The 19,527-nt window shown below is 46.2% G+C and overlaps 1 protein-coding gene across 6 annotated transcripts in view; it reads right to left on the minus strand.

Annotated features, from left to right (window-relative positions):
• FHOD1 (formin homology 2 domain containing 1) overlaps positions 1-19,527 on the minus strand; it is a 246,311-nt gene that overhangs the window by 72,438 nt on the left and 154,346 nt on the right. For all 6 annotated transcript variants that reach the window (XM_082270033.1, XM_082270037.1, XM_082270034.1 and 3 more), the window contains exons 7-8: positions 18,126-18,237; positions 15,348-15,442 (exon numbers count right to left, since the gene is read on the minus strand). In XM_082270033.1, the coding sequence (XP_082126159.1) occupies positions 15,348-15,442; positions 18,126-18,237 (207 nt within the window). The remainder of the gene's footprint in view (positions 1-15,347; positions 15,443-18,125; positions 18,238-19,527) is intronic.

Genomic DNA, 19,527 nt, shown 5'->3' on the forward strand with positions numbered 1-19,527 from the left:
AACTCCACCATTGTGGGGAAAAAATAGAAAATTAAAAAAATATATATATATAGCGCATTCAATGTAACAAAATAATAACAACAATACAGCGTATACAAGTGTGACACAGGTCATATTGTAATTGAATGTTTTTAAAAATGACCTTTCCTTATCAATCTGCAGCGCTGACATTTTCTGTAAAATGCAATATGGCCGCCTGGAAGCGGTCTGTACACAGATGGTATACAGAACCACCCAGAAACATCATTTTCTGCTTGAGTGATTGGCTCACTGATTTTCCCAGAAGTCTGCACTAAAATACAAGTCAGATTGTGGGCATCCCCTGCAACAAAAATGTCATTTTAGTGAGATCCTCCCCAAAGGGAAATCACGTCTAAAGGGATGCAGACCCTGCCACTTTCCTCATTAGAACCCTGCAAGTGCAGCAGCTGATTGGAAATTATAAAATCACTCCCATTCACATGGACACAGAGAAACAAACCGCTATTTAGAAATAAAAAGGTAAGACAAGGTAAGTTTGTTACAATCCCTGCAATGTACAAAGATCACCCAGACGGGGAGGGTTTTTTTTTTTTTTCTCAACAAATTCGGAGTTATTCTTTAAATTAGTGATCGACCGATATCGTTTTTTTATTGCCGATACCAATATTTTGGCCAATGCATATCAGTATGTTTTGTTTTTTTTTTTTTTGACAGGTATTCTTGTGGAGGGATCTGGGGGTCTAAAAAGACCCCAAACCCCTCCTCTGCACTTAAAAGCATTCAAAACGCCAAGTTTGGCTGTTTTGAAAGCGGTCATTTTTTTGAATTTGGTGCTGAGTACCCGGAAGTGATGTCATGACATCACTTCCGGGTTTTTGCATGGAGACCCGATTGCGGCTTTGATCGGGTCTTCTCTTTTGCAGCCGTGCAGGCTGGTTGCCTGGGTCTCCCGGTGGGACGGGAGATCCGGGCAAGCCACGGAAGGCGGCGGAACGTCCCCTACCGCTCCTTGTAATGACAGCCAATCGGCTTCTCAGACACATCAGTTGTCATTACAACAGTGATCCAACCCAACCTGTGCTTATTGCTGGAGGTTCCGGGAGGGCGGGAATTTAGGCCAGTGACCCAACCCACCCTGTGCTTATTGCTGGAGGTTCCGGGAGAGCGGGAATTTAAGCCAGTGATCCAACCCACCCTGTGCTTATTGCTGGAGGTTCCGGGAGGGCGGGAATTTAGGACAGTGATCCAACCCACCCTGTGCTTATTGCTGGAGGTTCCGGGAGGGTGGGAATTTAAGCCAGTGATCCAACCCACCCTGTGCTTACTGCTGGAGGTTCCGGGAGAACTGGAATTTAAGCCAGTGATCCAACCCACCCTGTGCTTATTGCTGGAGGTTCCGGGAGAGCGGGAATTTAAGCCAGTGATCCAACCCACCCTGTGCTTATTGCTGGAGGTTCCGGGAGGGCGGGAATTTAGGCCAGTGATCCAACCCACCCTGTGCTTATTGCTGGAGGTTTTCGGGAGGGTGGGAATTTAAGCCAGTGATCCAACCAACCTTGTACTTATTGCTGGAGGTTCCGGGAGAGCGGGAATTTAAGCCAGTGATCCAACCAACCTTGTACTTATTGCTGGAGGTTCCGGGAGAGCGGGAATTTAAGCCAGTGATGCAACCAACCTTGTACTTATTGCTGGAGGTTTCCGGGAGAGCGGGAATTGAGGTCAGTGATCCAACCCACCCTGTGCTTATTGCTGGAGGTTCCGGGAGAGCAGGAATTTAAGCCAGTGACCCAACCCAACCTGTGCTTATTGCTGGAAGTTCCGGGAGGGCTGGAATTTAAGCCAGTAATCCAACCCACCCTGTGCTTATTATTGGAGGTTCCGGGAGGGCGGGAATTTAGGCTAATGATCAAACCCACCCTGTGCTTATTGCTGGAGGTTCCGGGAATTTAAGCCAGTGATCCAACCCACCCTGTGCTTATTGCTGGAGGTTCCGGGAGGGCGGGAATTTAAGCCAGTGATCCAACCCACCCAGTGCTTATTGCTGGAGGTTCCAGGAGGGCGGGAATTTAAGCCAGTGATCCAACCCACCTTGTGCTTATTGCTGGAGGTTCCAGGAGGGCGGGAATTTAAGCCAGTAATCCAACCCACCCTGTGCTTATTGCTGGAGGTTCCGGGAGAGCGGGAATTTAGGCCAGTGATCCAACCCACCCTGTGCTTATTGCTGGAGGTTCCGGGAGGGCGGGAATTTAAGCCAGTAATCCAACCCAACCTGTGCTTATTGCTGGAGGTTCCGGGAGAGCGGGAATTTAAGCCAGTGATCCAACCCACCCAGTGGTTATTGCTGGAGGTTTTCGGGAGAGCGGGAATTTAAGCCAGTGATCCAACCAACCTTGTACTTATTGCTGGAGGTTTCCGGGAGAGCGGGAATTTAGGCCAGTGATCCAACCCACCCAGTGCTTATTGCTGGAGGTTCCGGGAGAACTGGAATTTAAGCCAGTGATCCAACCCACCCTGTGCTTATTGCTGGAGGTTCCGGGAGGGCGGGAATTTAAGCCAGTGATCCAACCCACCCTGCGCTTATTGCTGGAGGTTCCGGGAGAGTGGGAATTTAGGCTAATGATCAAACCCACCCTGTGCTTATTGCTGGAGGTTCCGGGAATTTAAGCCAGTGATCCAACCCACCCTGTGCTTATTGCTGGAGGTTCCGGGAGGGCGGGAATTTAAGCCAGTGATCAAACCCACCCAGTGCTTATTGCTGGAGGTTCCAGGAGGGCGGGAATTTAAGCCAGTGATCCAACCCACCCTGTGCTTATTGCTGGAGGTTCCGGGAGGGCGGGAATTTAAGCCAGTAATCCAACCCACCCTGTGCTTATTGCTGGAGGTTCCGGGAGAGCGGGAATTTAGGCCAGTGATCCAACCCACCCTGTGCTTATTGCTGGAGGTTCCGGGAGGGCGGGAATTTAAGCCAGTAATCCAACCCAACCTGTGCTTATTGCTGGAGGTTCCGGGAGAGCAGGAATTTAAGCCAGTGACCCAACCCAACCTGTGCTTATTGCTGGAGGTTCCGGGAGAGCGGGAATTTAAGCCAGTGACCCAACCCAACCTGTGCTTATTGCTGGAGGTTCCGGGAGAGCGGGAATTTAGGCCAGTGATCCAACCCACCCTGTGCTTATTGCTGGAGGTTCCGGGAGGGCGGGAATTTAAGCCAGTAATCCAACCCACCCAGTGCTTATTGCTGGAGGTTCCGGGAGAGCAGGAATTTAAGCCAGTGACCCAACCCAACCTGTGCTTATTGCTGGAAGTTCCGGGAGAGCGGGAATTTAAGCCAGTGATCCAACCCACCCTGTGCTTATTGCTGGAGGTTTCGGGAGAGCAGGAATTTAAGCCAGTGACCCAACCCACCCTGTGCTTATTGCTGGAGGTTCCGGGAGGGCTGGAATTTAAGCCAGTAATCCAACCCAACCTGTGCTTATTGCTGGAGGTTTCGGGAGAGCGGGAATTTAAGCCAGTGATCCAACTCACCCTGTGCTTATTGCTGGAGGTTCCGGGAGAGCAGGAATTTAAGCCAGTAATCCAACCCAACCTGTGCTTATTGCTGGAGGTTTTCGGGAGAGCGGGAATTTAAGCCAGTGACCCGACCCAACCTGTGCTTATTGCTGGAGGTTGCGGGAGGGCTGGAATTTAAGCCAGTGATCCAACCCACCCTGTGCTTATTGCTGGAGGTTGCGGGAGGGCTGGAATTTAAGCCAGTAATCCAACCCACCCTGTGCTTATTGCTGGAGGTTCCGGGAGGGCGGGAATTTAAGCCAGTGATCCAACCCACCCTGTGCTTATTGCTGGAGGTTCCGGGAGAGTGGGAATTTAGGCTAATGATCCAACCCACCCTGTGCTTATTGCTGGAGGTTCCGGGAATTTAAGCCAGTGATCCAACCCATCCTGTGCTTATTGCTGGAGGTTCCGGGAGGGCGGGAATTTAAGCCAGTGATCCAACCCACCCAGTGCTTATTGCTGGAGGTTCCAGGCGGGCGGGAATTTAAGCCAGTGATCCAACCCAACCTGTGCTTATTGCTGGAGGTTCCGGGAGAGCGGGAATTTAAGCCAGTAATCCAACCCAACCTGTGCTTATTGCTGGAGGTTCCGGGAGAGCGGGAATTTAAGCCAGTAATCCAACCCAACCTGTGCTTATTGCTGGAGGTTCCGGGAGAGCGGGAATTTAGGCCAGTAATCCAACCCAACCTGTGCTTATTGCTGGAGGTTCCGGGAGAGCGGGAATTTAAGCCAGTGATCCAACCCACCCAGTGCTTATTGCTGGAGGTTCCAGGAGGGTGGGAATTTAAGCCAGTAATCCATCCCACCCTGTGCTTATTGCTGGAGGTTCCGGAAGGGCGGGAATTTAAGCCAGTAATCCAACCCACCCTGTGCTTATTGCTGGAGGTTCCGGGAGAGCGGGAATTTAGGCCAGTGATCCAACCCACCCTGTGCTTATTGCTGGAGGTTCCGGGAGGGCGGGAATTTAAGCCAGTAATCCAACTCAACCTGTGCTTATTGCTGGAGGTTCCGGGAGAGCGGGAATTTAAGCCAGTGATCCAACCCACCCAGTGCTTATTGCTGGAGGTTCCGGGAGAGAAGGAATTTAAGCCAGTGAGCCAACCCAACCTGTGCTTATTGCTGGAAGTTCCGGGAGAGCGGGAATTTAAGCCAGTGATCCAACCCACCCTGTGCTTATTGCTGGAGGTTCCGGGAGAGCAGGAATTTAAGCCAGTGACCCAACCCACCCTGTGCTTATTGCTGGAGGTTCCGGGAGGGCTGGAATTTAAGCCAGTAATCCAACCCAACCTGTGCTTATTGCTGGAGGTTTCGGGAGAGCGGGAATTTAAGCCAGTGATCCAACTCACCCTGTGCTTATTGCTGGAGGTTCCGGGAGAGCAGGAATTTAAGCCAGTAATCCAACCCAACCTGTGCTTATTGCTGGAGGTTTCGGGAGAGCGGGAATTTAAGCCAGTGACCCGACCCAACCTGTGCTTTTTGCTGGAGGTTCCGGGAGGGCTGGAATTTAAGCCAGTAATCCAACCCACCCTGTGCTTATTGCTGGAGGTTCTGGGAGGGCGGGAATTTAAGCCAGTGATCCAACCCACCCTGTGCTTATTGCTGGAGGTTCCGGGAATTTAAGCCAGTGATCCAACCTATCCTGTGCTTATTGCTGGAGGTTCCGGGAGGGCGGGAATTTAAGCCAGTGATCCAACCCACCCAGTGCTTATTGCTGGAGGTTCCAGGCGGGCGGGAATTTAAGCCAGTGATCCAACCCAACCTGTGCTTATTGCTGGAGGTTCCGGGAGAGCGGGAATTTAAGCCAGTAATCCAACCCAACCTGTGCTTATTGCTGGAGGTTCCGGGAGAGCGGGAATTTAAGCCAGTAATCCAACCCAACCTGTGCTTATTGCTGGAGGTTCCGGGAGAGCGGGAATTTAAGCCAGTAATCCAACCCAACCTGTGCTTATTGCTGGAGGTTCCGGGAGAGCGGGAATTTAAGCCAGTGATCCAACCCACCCTGTGCTTATTGCTGGAGGTTCCAGGAGGGTGGGAATTTAAGCCAGTAATCCAACCCACCCTGTGCTTATTGCTGGAGGTTCAGGGAGAACGTGAATTCAAGCCAGTGATCCAACCCACCCTGTGCTTATTGCTGGAGGTTCCGGGAGAGCAGGAATTTAAGCCAGTGATCCAACCCACCCTTACCCCATCAGAGCCACCCTTACATGAAAAGCTCCCCTTACATGAGAGTCTCAATCAGAGCCCCCTTATATCAGAGTCCATTTTAAATTAGAGTCCCCCCTTACATAACAGTCCCCATCAGAGTTCCTCCTCATATCAGAGCTTCTCATTACATAAGAGTCTCAAGCAGAGCCCCCTTACATCACAGCTCACCCCCCCCCCCCCCACCTCCTCACACGCGAGTTCCCCCCCACATCAGAGTTACCCCCCTTACATGACAGTCCCAATCATAGTCCCCCTTACATTAGACCCCCACCTTGCATGAGAGTCCCCATCACAGCCCCCCCCCCCTACATGGGAGCCACACCAGAGTTCCCCTTCACATAAAAAGCCCCTTCAGAGTCCCCCCTTACATGACAGTCCCAATCAGAGACCTCTTACATTAGAGTCCCCATCCGAGTTTCCCCCTTACATGAGAGTTCTTATCAGAGTCCTCCTTCACATCAAAATCCCCATCAGAGTCTCCCCTTACATGTTCTTCTTAAATTAGAGTCCCCCCCCCTTACATAACAGTCCCCATCAGAGTCCCTTCTCATATTATAGTTTCCCATTAGGGTCCCAAGCAGAGCCCTCTTACATCACAGCCCCCCCCTTACATGAGAGTTTCCCCACACATCACAGTACCAATCTGAGTCCCCATCAAAGTCCCCCTTCACACCAAGACCCAAACAGAGTCCCCCCTTACATGACAGTCCCAATCAGAAACATCTTAAATCAAAGTACTCCTTACATTAGAGTCTCTCCCTTACATGAGAGTACTCTTTAGAGTTTCCCCCTTACATGAGAGTTCTTATCAGAGTTCCCCCCCTTACGTGAAAGTCCCCATCAGAGTCCCCCCTTCACATCAAAATCCACATCAGTCTTGTTTACATGACAGTCCCAATCAGAGACCTCTTACATCAAAGTTCTCCTCTTGCATGAGAGTTCTCATCAGAGTGCTCCCCTTACAAGAGAGTCCACCTTACATCAGAGGGCCAGAAAAAAAAACATGCAGCGGGCCTGACTGTCTGGAGACCCCTTATCTGAACTAAAGCTCAGTGCTGGTGTCCCCACTAAGGTATAAAACACAAAGTCCACAGAAAAGCACTGTCACCCCCCTATGCTTGCTATACAGCCACAGATCCCGGTGAGGGGAGGGGGGAGGGGGGCTGCTGGAGTAAATGCAATACAAATCTCTGGCAGAGAATGCAGTTCTTGTCTATGTGTTAGCTGTTGGGCGAATGTTGCCCTTTTTATATGAAGTCATCGTCTCTTTAAACCTCTTCCCTCTCTCCTGCCTGTATTTGGTATTTTGCACTTTGGACGACGTCTGGCCGTGTTGGCGGAGTCTCTGCTGATGTCACTCCCGTCCTGCAGGCTGAGGATGTAAAATACAATATAGTGAGGCCTGCCTATGATGAGGTGGCTGCTCGGCCATAAAACATATTATATGTGCGGCCTTGCTGGGACAGACACGTAATGCTAACAGGGACCGATTTAAAGGGAAGGAGAATGCTGTCCATACTTCAGAGAAATAAACTCCCTACATGTATTCGCTTCCAGTATGCCCTGCAAAGCAGTATTAAACCCAAAAATAAACATTTAATATATTGCAGCTTATTAAATTCTTACATGTGATGGCTGCATTAGTTCTTTTTTTTAGGCTTTCATCCCTTTTATTTTCATAGGGTGATCCTGCCAGTAAGTCTGTTGTTTTTCAACAGAACAAGCTGTCCTACAGATGTAGCAGTTAAGAGGGTCGAGACAAACCATTTACCACTGACAGGGGTGATTACAATTAGTGATTGACCGATATCGTTTTTTTTTTTAATGCGGATACCGATATTTTGGACATCGGATATCGGTGTCGGCCGATGTTTTCGGACATGTAAAAAAAATGTTTTTTATTTTTCCCTTGTGGAGGGATCTGGGGGTCTAAAAGACCCCAAACCCCTCCTCTGCACTTAAAAGCATTCAAAACACTGGGTTTTTTACATGGAGACCCGAATGTTGGCGGCAGTGCAGGTAGGATGCCTGGGTCTCCCGGTGGGACGGGAGACCCAGGTGAGCCATGGAAGGCAGTAGGAGTGCCGGGGGGGGGAGGGGGGGAACGTCCCCTCCCACTCCTAATGACAGCCAAGTGGCTTCTCAGCCTCATTGGTTGTCATTACAAGACAGCCGCCCTTCGGCTATGGATGCCGGTACCGGGGTGATGCCTCTAGCTGCAGGCATCACTCCGGTACAAGCACTTTCCCGAAATATCTGCAATATCGGTAACCTCCAGGGCCAATTCCGATATATCGGGGAAAGTGCATATCGGTCCCTGATATATTGGTTTGCCGATAATCGTTTGATCCTTAATTACAATGAACAGCAGTGACAAGAAGGTCAGCATGTAGAGGTGCATTACCAAGACCCAGACATCTTAATGCTCTGAGGAAGAGGGCTCGGCCCTCGAAACATGTCAGCATGCACATCTAGGTGATGTCTGGTGATATGCATCTGCATCTTGACTCTTGACTCTTGACCTTCCAGTCACTTGGGTCTTGTTCATACAACGTTTCTTTGCCTCTGGCATTTTGGGAATATTAGTTTGGCATTTTTTATGTTTATTAAACTTGCTACCAGGTAATGCGCTAGGCCTTTGCTCCCTTTTGTTTCTATCTCATTATAGGTAGTTCTACTCATGGTGACCTCCAGCAGTCCCTTGGAGTTCAGCTTACCAATAGGAATGATTGTGGCATTATTCAGAAGTGCATGTTGACTTGTTTCGAGGGAAGAGCCCTCTTACTCAGAGCATCAAGAGGTCTGGATCTTGGTGATATGCTTCTACATTCTAACCTTCCTGTCACTTGGGTCCTGTTCATTCAACCCTTGTTTGCATCTGAAATTTTGTGAGTATGATTTTGGCACTTTTTACCTTTATAATATTTGATATTAGGCAATGCACTATGCCTCTGCACCCTTTTGTTTCTCATTATGTATACTGTAGCTGTACTAATGGTGGCCTCCAGCACTCCCATGGAGTGTGGCTTACCCATGGGAATTAATGTGGCCAGAGAGTGCATGAACTGTACGAGAACGTTTCCAGGACCATGTCGGAGAAAGATTGCTGGATCGGAGGTGGGGAGGCAAGGATTATTCAAGGAGGGCTGCATTCAAGGCAGTGGGTTGATTTATTAAAGAACATTAAGTGTACCCAAACCCAAAAATGTAATATATTACAGGATGTAGATGCATATCACCAAGACCCAGACATCATTCAGACTTGAATTCTAACGCGTTTTGAGGGATTATCCCTCTTCCTCAGAGCATGAATATGTCTGGATCAATGCTGGTTTGTTTGTCTTTGGCATTTTGGAAGTATGATTCTGGAACTTTTTACTTTTAAGACGCTTTCTACCAGGTTGTGCGCTAGGCCTCTGCACCCTCTTTTGTTTGTTAGAAAGATTCACAAATCTGAAGAGGGCTGCATTGCTAAAGCATATCTGATAACACAATGAAGGATCATGAAGAGTATTTAGTACTGACGCATCTCTTGGTCTCAGCAATTTCTTAGCGCCATTGTGTCTTTTCTGTGGATTCATCTATACGGATACCCATAGGTATGAACAGGCAACTGTGTTTGAGGAGAGACCGCTGGATTAGAAGTAGGGATTGACCGATTATCAAGGGCCGATCTGCACTTTCCCTGATATATCGGAATCGGCCCCTGAGGTTACCGATATTGCTGATATTTCGGGAAAGTACTTGTACCGGAGTGATGCCTGCAGCTAGAGGCATCACCCCGGTACCGGCATCCATAGCCAATGGTCAGCTGTCTTGTAATGACAACCGATGCGGCTGAGAAGCCCCTCGGCTGTCATTACAAGGAGCAGGAGGGGACGTCCCTCCCCCCTCCCGCGGCTCACCCGGGTCTCCCGTCCCACTGGGAGTCCGAGGCAACCAGCCTGCATGGCTGCCGAAGAGAAGACCCGATCAAAGCCGCATTCGGCTCTGACAGGGTCTCCATGTAAAAACCCGGAAGTGATGTCATGACATCCCTTCCAGGTACTCAGCGCTGAATTCAAAAAGATTACAGCATTCAAAGCAGCCAAACTTGGCGTTTTTAATGCTTTTGAATGCAGAGGAGGGGTTTGGGGTATTTTAGACCCCCAGATCCCTCCACAAGAGTACCTGTCAAAAAAAAATGAACGAAAATATCGGCCAATACCGATATGCGATCGGTATCGGCAATATAAAAAACGATATCGGTCGATCACGAATTAGAAGTAGGGGGGTAAATATTATGCTAGGTTGGCTGCATTGAGATGGCTGGGGGAATTTGTTAAAGGACAACTTCTTTAAAAACATAAATTGTGCTACTACCCCAATAGTCCAATTCAGCAGGAAAGGCAATTCTTCGGGGACCAATTAACAGGCTCCACAAGCCAGTGATAAAAGTTTAAAACAGATGCAATCAGTAGCTTGGACCTTTCACAGCACAAAACCCATTTATTATAAATAGGTAGAGGTATAAACTTCAAAAGACAAGTATCTAATGTGTTTCTGCCCTTAGGGAGCCCAGAGGCTGTGAAAGTCTACCAACTGCATCTCTTTTAAACTTCTCTGACGGTGAAGCGGTCCTTAAAAAGACAGCTTTCTAAATGAATTGCAAAATGATTTTGTAACTTTTGAAGGAAGCTATAAATGAACTGCAAAGGATATTTTTTTTTGTCTTTACATATTTGGCTAGAATTGTTCAACTATATCCTGCCAAAAAGGTTTATCTGCAAACAAAAAGCAGACGCGGCTTATGACGAAATGTTGGGTTTTGAATGGAGTTCTGGGATCATTGACCCCTCATTGTGTGAACAGCCAAGGCCAGGTACAGGGAGAGCCACAAGATGTTCTCCGGCACATGCTGGCCTCCTCGTAATTTCCAGGCTGACATGCTGACTTCCTATGCAGCACACAATAGGCTATTCTGGACCGACAACAAAGCCCGAAATGTGAAACTTAACTGTCATGTCTTCCATAAATACACACCTCTGTAGGCTGCCAATCACATGGGAACATAAGGGAATGAGTCTGCATGCTTAAAATACATAGTTACATAGTTAGTGAGGTTGAAAAAAGACATCCGTCCATCCAGTTCAACCTATGATGTGTGTTTGTTTGCTGTTAACCGTACATTGTATACCCCTGTATGTTGTACATTGTATACCCCTGTATGTTGTACATTGTATACCCCTGTATGTTGTACATTGTATACCCCTGTATGTTGTACATTGTATACCCCCTGTATGTTGTACATTGTATACCCCTCTATGTTGTACATTGTATACCCCCTGTATGTTGTACATTGTATACCCCCTGTATGTTGTACATTGTATACCCCCTGTATGTTGTACATTGTATACCCCTGTATGTTGTACATTGTATACCCCTCTATGTTGTACATTGTATACCCCTCTATGTTGTACATTGTATACCCCCTGTATGTTGTACATTGTATACCCCTCTATGTTGTACATTGTATACCCCTCTATGTTGTACATTGTATACCCCTCTATGTTGTACATTGTATACCCCTCTATGTTGTACATTGTATACCCCTGTATGTTGTACATTGTATACCCCTGTATGTTGTACATTGTATACCCCTGTATGTTGTGGTCTTTAAGATGTCCATCTAATAGTTTTTTGAAACTATCAATGCTCCCTGCTGATACGACTGCTTGTGGAAGAGAATTCCACATCCTTACCGCTCTTACAGTGAAGAACCCCTTACGCACTTTAACCACTTGCCGACCGCCGCACGACTATCTACGGCGGCGGTCAGCCCCTCACAGGCAAAGTGACGTAGGTCTACGTCGCTCGCCTGTGAGGGTTTAGGGAGCGAGCGCGCGCCGCCGGAGGCGCGCTCCCGCTCCCGCGTGGTCACGGACCCCCCCGCGCGTGTGACCGGCGGACCCGATCGCCGCCGGCCACTCTGCGATCGGCGGGGGAGAGGGAGAAAGTCAGGCAGCTTGTGTAAACAAGCTGCCTGTCATTCTCCTCTCTGTATGAGAGCTGATCACATGGATCTACTATGTAGATCCATTGATCACTCTGCATACAGTTGAAGCCACAGCCAATCACAGTTAGAATCACGCCCCTAGGGACACACACAGCCCCTCCCTCTCAAATAAAGTTAACCCCTTCACTACCAGTGTATTTTTACAGTAACAGTGCATATATATAGCACTGATTACTGTAGAAATGTCACTGGTAACCCCAAAAGTGTCAAAAATGTCAGTCAAGGGTCCGATCTTTCCGCCGCAATGTCGCAGTACCGCAAAAAAAATCGCAGATCGCCGCCATTACGCGTTAAAAAAAAAAAACAACAAAAATCTTTCCCTTTGTTAGTAAACGCAATAACTTTTGCGCAAACCAATCAAAATACGCTTTTTGCGATTTTTTTTACCAAACATAGGTAGCATAAAACAAATTGGCCGAAAATATTAAAAAATTTTGATTTTTACATTTTTTTGGGGGGGAATTTCATATAAAAAAAAGGGAAAAATATTGCTATTTTTGCAAAATTTACGCTCTTTTTTTGTTTATAGCGCGTGATCAAAAAATCGCACAGGTGATCAAATACCGCCAAAAGAAAGCTCTGTTTGTGGGAAAAAAAGGACGCCAAATTCGTTTAGGTACAGCGTCGCACGACCGCGCAATTGTCCGTTAAAGTCACGCAGTGCCGAATCGCAAAATACCCTCTGGTCGTTTAGCAGCCAAATCCTCCGGGGCTTAAGTGGTTAAGGTTAAACCGCTTTTCCTCTAGTTTTAGTGAGTGGCAAGGTGTCTTGTTGTATCTCCTTTCAGATATCCTTTCCTATACAGAAAAAATAATCCACTGAAGGTACAAGTGCCACACTCATTAGGTCCTATGTTGATGGGCTTTGGGCTTGTGTCAATGGTATCAGTTTGATACACTTCTGAGATCACTCAACATTTATTAGCACAGTGTTTCTCAACCAGGTTTCCGTGGAACCCTAGGGTTCCTCCAAAGGTTGCTAGGGGTTCCTTGAGCAATGGGCAGTTCCTGCCTCTCAGATAAGTTCCCCTGACACCATTGATCTTTTTAGCTTTATCTGGAAGAAGGTAATTCTTCTCAGTGTCCACAAGTGTAAGGAGCATTCTTCCCACTGACCATCACACTATGTATCATGAATTGTAAATAAAGTCATTTTTAGCAGGGGTTCCCTGAGACCTGATAATTATTTAAAGGGTTCCTCTGTGTTGGAAAGGTTGAGAAAGGCTGCATTAGCAGGTGCATCTGACCTGCAGTTGACACCCCCTTCTTACATGCTTCAAGCAGGTTTCACATTCCCATAGACCTGTGTGGGTTTGCAAAACCCATCTGATGCAAACAAAAGCCAGTCTACAAAAGCCCTTACAGACTTTTTTTTTTTTTTTAAAGGTATAATTGCAGTAAAGATTCCTTAAATCTAAAGCCCAAACATTTTTTTTTTATAGTTTTGGATAGAGACCTCAATAATACTTCCTATGTATTATGCCCACCATCACAACCTACACCATCCTAAAAACAACCATCACTAAACATGGGTTGGGGCTTTCGACACCATCTGTCTTCTACATATGAAGCCATTTTGACAAGTCTACCCCGGCGTTTTGGCAATTCACACTTTCAGCCATGTAAATCGAAAGATTTAACATCTATGCAACCTTCCTGACAGCAATAAATGTTCTTGAACAATAACTGCCTTTCCATGGTGAATGGTTCAAGGTGTCAGTGCTACCTTTGCACCTTTCGTGTTTTCCTGACATCCTGATGCTATTTTCCACCCAGTAGCCTTCTAGCACTAACCTCATCTTAACCTCCCCACCCCCCGCCAATTCCATTACTCTCATCCATACTCTCATCCATACTCTCATCCATACTCTCATCCATGATCTTCTAGCTATAAGCTTCTACTTTCATTTGGCAGAAAACTACCAACGCAGAGAAGACTGGGGTGTCCCAATCTACTAGAAGGCCAAGCTGAAAGGGAGCTCTTTATCCCACAAAGGAAAGAACAAGACTTTTCTTGCCTAGTGTCCACCTTCCTTGGGCCAATACCCCAGGGGTCCGCTGTGAATGCAGTAAGCGTTCAGATAAATCTCAGCCACCAAGTCCTTTGATCAATCATCTGCGGCTCAGATGTTGGCCTTTGATTGCCTTTCTCAGGCCCTTGGGGCAGTATTCCTCCCACTGAGAAGTACTATTCCTTCTACTAACGCCAACAATGGGGCATAATTCTTGTCACCGATACCAACCATAAAGCACTGTTCCTACCACTGACCCAAACAATGGGGCACTATTCTTCCCACTGGCACCAATGATGGAGCACTATTCCTCCCTGTGACACCAACAGCAGGGTCCTATTCTTCTCATGAACACCAATGATGGGGCACTATTCCTAGCACTGACACCAATGATGGGGCACTATTTCTTTCCCAAATACCAATAATGGGGCACTATTCCTCCCACTAATACCAATGATGGGGCATTGTTTGCTCCCATTGACGCCAGGGCATTTTCTACTCATGCTGGCCACAGTCTGGCCCCCTCAAAGTCTTAAGGACAATAAACTGGCCCTTTGTTCAGAAAGTTTGGAGACCCCTGCTCTAAACAATAAGCCAACATCAATAAACTTTTTCTTCACAATTCTGCCCTCCCGTTGTATAAGGCCACCTATCTATCTAGAGGCTGCCGAAAAAAGTTTCATAACGTGTGGGAGCTGAACGTTTACCCACCCTGAAGGGAGCTGGGCAGGATAGTATTCTGCTTGGACAATTGTAGTTCTTTTGATGGTTTCCCCCAGGATATTATAGCACTTTAAATGGTTTGCCCCAGGATATTGTAGTAGTTTTGATGGTTCCCCCCCCCAGGATATTGTAGTAGTTTGGATGGTTACCCCCAGGATATTGTAGTACTTTTGATGGTTACCCCCAGGATATTGTAGTACTTTTGATGGTTACCCCCAGGATATTGTAGTACTTTTGGTCGTTTTCCCAGGATATTGTAGTCTTTTTGATGGTTTCCCCCATGATATTGTACTTTTGATGGTTTCCCCCATGATATTGTATTTTTGATAGTTTCCCCCAGGATTTGAGTGAGCTGCCTGCATTATCTATGCACCATAGACAAGAACCCAACAACTTTCTTATTACATCTTCTTTATTACTCCTCTTTTGATGGTCCCAAGTGTAGTTATGGTTTTTATTGTAATCAGTGATTACATTGTTTAAAGTGTTTTGCTGATTTCTTTCTCCAAGCTGTTCAATGTGTATATACAAGCCAAGGAATGCCCATTTGGCTCTGTTTTGTACCTCTTAACAGTAAAAGTTAATCAAGGGAATTTTCAAGTAAAAAAAAAAAAACACTTCAGGTTTTGTGACCATCCGTACCAACCAATCATTCAAGAACTAGGATTATGCCAACTTAAGCACACAAAACTGCCAAACAGCCACAATCCAAAGCCAGTGCATTCATAGCTGACAGGCTCACTCGTACAGAAGCCAGAACACAAGCTTGCAAAGCTCTTAGCAGTTCGGTGAATGCAGCGTGCAGAGCCATCTCTTCTTACCTTGTTGATTAGTGTCATGGCAAACACCAGCAGCTCAGAATCCGCCCCGTTTTTTTCCTCCAGGATATCAACCAGGTTTGACCACGGGCTGGTACCTGATAACAAAGGGAACAGTTTAAAGTACTGAAAAATATCAAGGAGCATAAAGTAATAAGAATATTTAGAGAACATTGGCCTTTCAAGGCAATTTAGTTATTTTTAATATTAAGTTTAGTTGTTTTTTTAACACGAAACACGAATGTGATCTACTATTTGTATATAATTCTATCATTGTGTGCTAATGTTTAAAAAGCCTTGTTTCTATATACAGTTTTTAATGATCTACGCACATGGGGGCCGCCATATTACATATTCAGACCCTGCTTTATAGCATAGCTACACAGTGACTTTGTCGCTATGTGGAGGCCAGACTCTAGCCTGATACTCCATGTTGGAGATATTTTGTTTAATTTGCAGTGCTGTCCTGTTCACATAAGCTTTAGGATAATCCCAATTTTGGGGACTGCTTTTTTTTTTTTTTATAGTTTTATGTTTAAAATGGTTGTAAAGGCACAAGATTTTTTGTCTTCATGCATTCTATGTGCAGCAACCCCCCTAATACCGCCAAAGCTCCCTCTCGATCCAGTCATGTTCAAGAGAGCCTTTGCTCCCCAGGGACTTGCACTCCTGAATGGCTTTTGGCAGCAGCGAACGCCATTGGCTCCCACTGCTGTCAATCAAAGCAAGTGAGCCAATCAGGAGATTGAGGGGGCGAGGCTGAGCCATGGCTCCGGGTGTGAATGGACACAAATACCTGCTTGGGTGCCCCCACAGCAAGCTGCTTGCTGTGGGGGCACCCGGCAGGAGGGAGGGGCCAGGACTGTCAGCGTGGGACCCGAAAGGAGGAGGATCCAGATTGCTCTGTGCAACACCATTACACAGAGCAGGTAAGTATAACATGTTTGGTATTTAAAAAAAAAAAAAAAAACTTTGATACCACTTTTTTTCTACTTTGAGTTTTGTTTTGTTTTTTAAGATAAAATTAGCAATATATCGTTCATACAAAAGAAATAGATGGATTACGATTATGAAGATACACACATTTTTTTATAGTTTTAAATATAAATATCCAGATTTTTGGTCTGATTTACATATGGAACAATCAATTAGAATTTTCGATAATTGGCTGTAGCATCACATCCTTAACCTGCTTTTGCTAAACACAATAGGGGTAGATTTACTAAAACTGGAGAGTGCAGAATCTGGTGCAGCTGTGCATGGTAGCCAATCAGCTTCCAACTTCAGCTGGTACAGTTAAGCTTTGAATCTGGAAGCTAAGATGTACCCGATTTCGCACTCTCCAGTTTTAGTAAATCAACCCCCATTGTGTTTGTAGACACTTTCAAAACCCTTGGTGAAATGCTTCCTGGCAGACATGGTTTTGGCAAGGCAGAAGCTTTGTCCCCTTACCCTCCCAATTCCATTGATTGGCATTGATAGGTTTTTCACAAAAGGCACAGAAAAGTTTCCCCATTTACAATGACTGCACTGGTAGGGCTCCTACCTATTTGACACTACAGTAACTGCATCTTCCCTTATGAAGTGACAGGTACATGCACAGCTTTGGCCAATTGCGCTGTCCCCTTGGTTTGCTGTAAGAACATGAAGGTTGTAGCTGAGCCCTCAACACCTGCCTGGGTTGACTTGCCAATGATCTGGCTCTGCTTATTGGGGAAAAGCTGATTGGCCTGTATAAATTTATAAGCCTTTCCTGACCAAAAACATTGGGGGTTATTTACCAAAACTGGAGAGTGCAAAATCTGGTGCAGCTCTGTATAGAAACCAATAGGCTCTCAGGTGCTGCTGCCGCCATCTCGGCTAAACAAAACCGTCAGTGAAGCCTTGTGGCTTTACAGTCGGTTCCCTACAGTGCATGCACGCAGCGCACTGCGCTTTGTGAATGGTTCGGTGGTGGGGGAAGAAGGAGGTGGGTCGAATTTCCAGGTTAGATTACGCCCCCCCCCCCCCCCCCCGAAAGGTGCCAAACGTGGCAGCGGAGAGGGAGGAGGCAAACAAGTGGCGCTTCCCCATTTGGGTGGAGCTCCGCTTTAATTAAACAAGCTGAAGTTAAAAGCGGATTAGCTACCATGCACAGCTGCACCGGATTCTGAGTGCTCCAGTTTTAGTACATCTATCCCATTGTCTATCTCTTTGTGATAAATTGGCACCCATAGTGCTATTTGTGCATTTGCTCTACCTTCCCGTCATGTCATGGTTAAGCAGGTCTGAACCAGGACAAACAATCTTGGAAATCCTGATACAGTGGAAGGATGTCCTGCTCTGTTCCTGCAAGCTATCAGGATGACTGTGTGTGGTGGGACAGAGACATCTGCCCAGTCTGGTCTGGCTGTTTACAGTCAGATCTGGAAATGTCTGTATGTTTATAGGCACCTTTACGACCCTGGCCAGCGAATCCTGGCTGAGTCTGCACAGGGGAAAGTTGTACAGCTTTTTGTCAGACTGACATTCATAAAAAGAAAAGTGAGGTTAGTTGAGGACTGCAATCTATAAACAGCAGATGTGCTGTATTCAGAGGTCAGGGGAAGACCAGAAGAAAATAATTCTGTCTTCATGTCCCTGCACCTGACACAGCATGAGGCACCGCGATGGGGTCCCATATCACCCCTTAATGTTCATTTCTGCTACATGTTTGGCAGAAGTTTAGACGTATTCGCCAAGTCGGATGAAAAGTCTAACGAAAGCCCAGATGTGAGGTTCCACTCAAAGCAGAAGTCTTACCCCTGTTGTGATCGACAATGTTTACGGCTTTAATAAGCAGTGGAGCATTCGACTCTGTGTACTCGACAAAGACGATCAAAAGCTTCAGGGCTGTTTTCACCACCAAGCGATACTATAAAATCAGAAAATAATGGTTATTAAAGTAAACTACAAGAAAAGATTTGAGGAAAGAATAAATTGGAATAAAAATGTGCACAGCACATAAGAGACGCAGTTTTAGATGTTGCAAATGATGCTCAATATTACTACAATATTCAGGATAATTCAGAACTAGAATTCAACAAGTGATACAGTTAAATGAACCAATGCAACAGTGTCTAAAAAGTCAATGCTATGTCTTGTAGCTACAAATTTCTCTATTCCAAGACGCATTCGAATTGCCCTTCCCCCCCATAGATTTATTGTGTTTATATGTTATAATTAGTGTGATACATTTTTACAGGGATGTTTTTATTGGATTGTTATCTGGACTGCCATACAGCCTTAGAATTTTTTAAGTTTATAATTTTTTTTTTTAATGAACCCCATATAATTCCTTTAATTGAACACCCAAACTCATTGCTGCCCCAAGTTGGCTTTAGGACCAAGAACTGAGTGATCACATGACCACTGATCACTCGGTTCTCCGTCTGCTCGGAGTGGAGAGCAGTTACTGTCAGTTACCTCCGGCACTCACTGAAGTGCCTGGCTGAAAACTGGAGCCTGCTGTCAATCCGGCAACTGGGAGGATCCTGACAATATTGTAGGGATCCTTTCAGAACCTGGAGCAGCTCTGTGATGTCAGCAGACAGTGGGCATCATTCAACTGATGCCGGGTCAAAGCAGAGCTCAAGTAAGTGTACTCTGTGAACCAGAAGACAAGTATGGCCAAAAAGGTTTAGCCATACTTCTCTTTTAAGGCCACTCTGTACAATGGTTTGTTTACTTGTACAGGACTCAAAGAAGTAAAATTCACAGTAAAGAACCATAATAGTGTTTACAGCCACCTACAAAGAGCCAACCTTTTTCTTCACTGTGTAGGTATTAAGTGGTCAATAACAGAAGTCTGAAAGAATAGAAATGTAACTTGTGTGCCCTCTGCAATTAGCCTAAGGCTGGTTTTACACTTAACATTGACAAAACCAACACTCTCCCCCCCCCCCGCCGCTGTTTGCAGAGGTTAGTGCAAACCACTGTGTGATTCAGATGCGATGCGGGAACCGCACTGAATTGCAGGATTTCTCGCATCGCACCATTCCATTTACCTGCAAGATTATTTAATCACTCCTTAAAGAGATAGTAGCGCTATTTCTTCCAGGATCAGCGTAGCAATGCTGTCACTATCCCCAATTAGGTCTTTCTCTAATTACTTGTTTTATTTAAAAAATAGCATTAGGCAGGTAGCTGGAGTCCAGCATACGAT

The sequence above is a fragment of the Pelophylax lessonae genome, assembly GCF_965119305.1.
Source record: "Pelophylax lessonae genome assembly, chromosome: 10".
NCBI classification, from domain to species: Eukaryota; Metazoa; Chordata; class Amphibia; order Anura; family Ranidae; genus Pelophylax; species Pelophylax lessonae.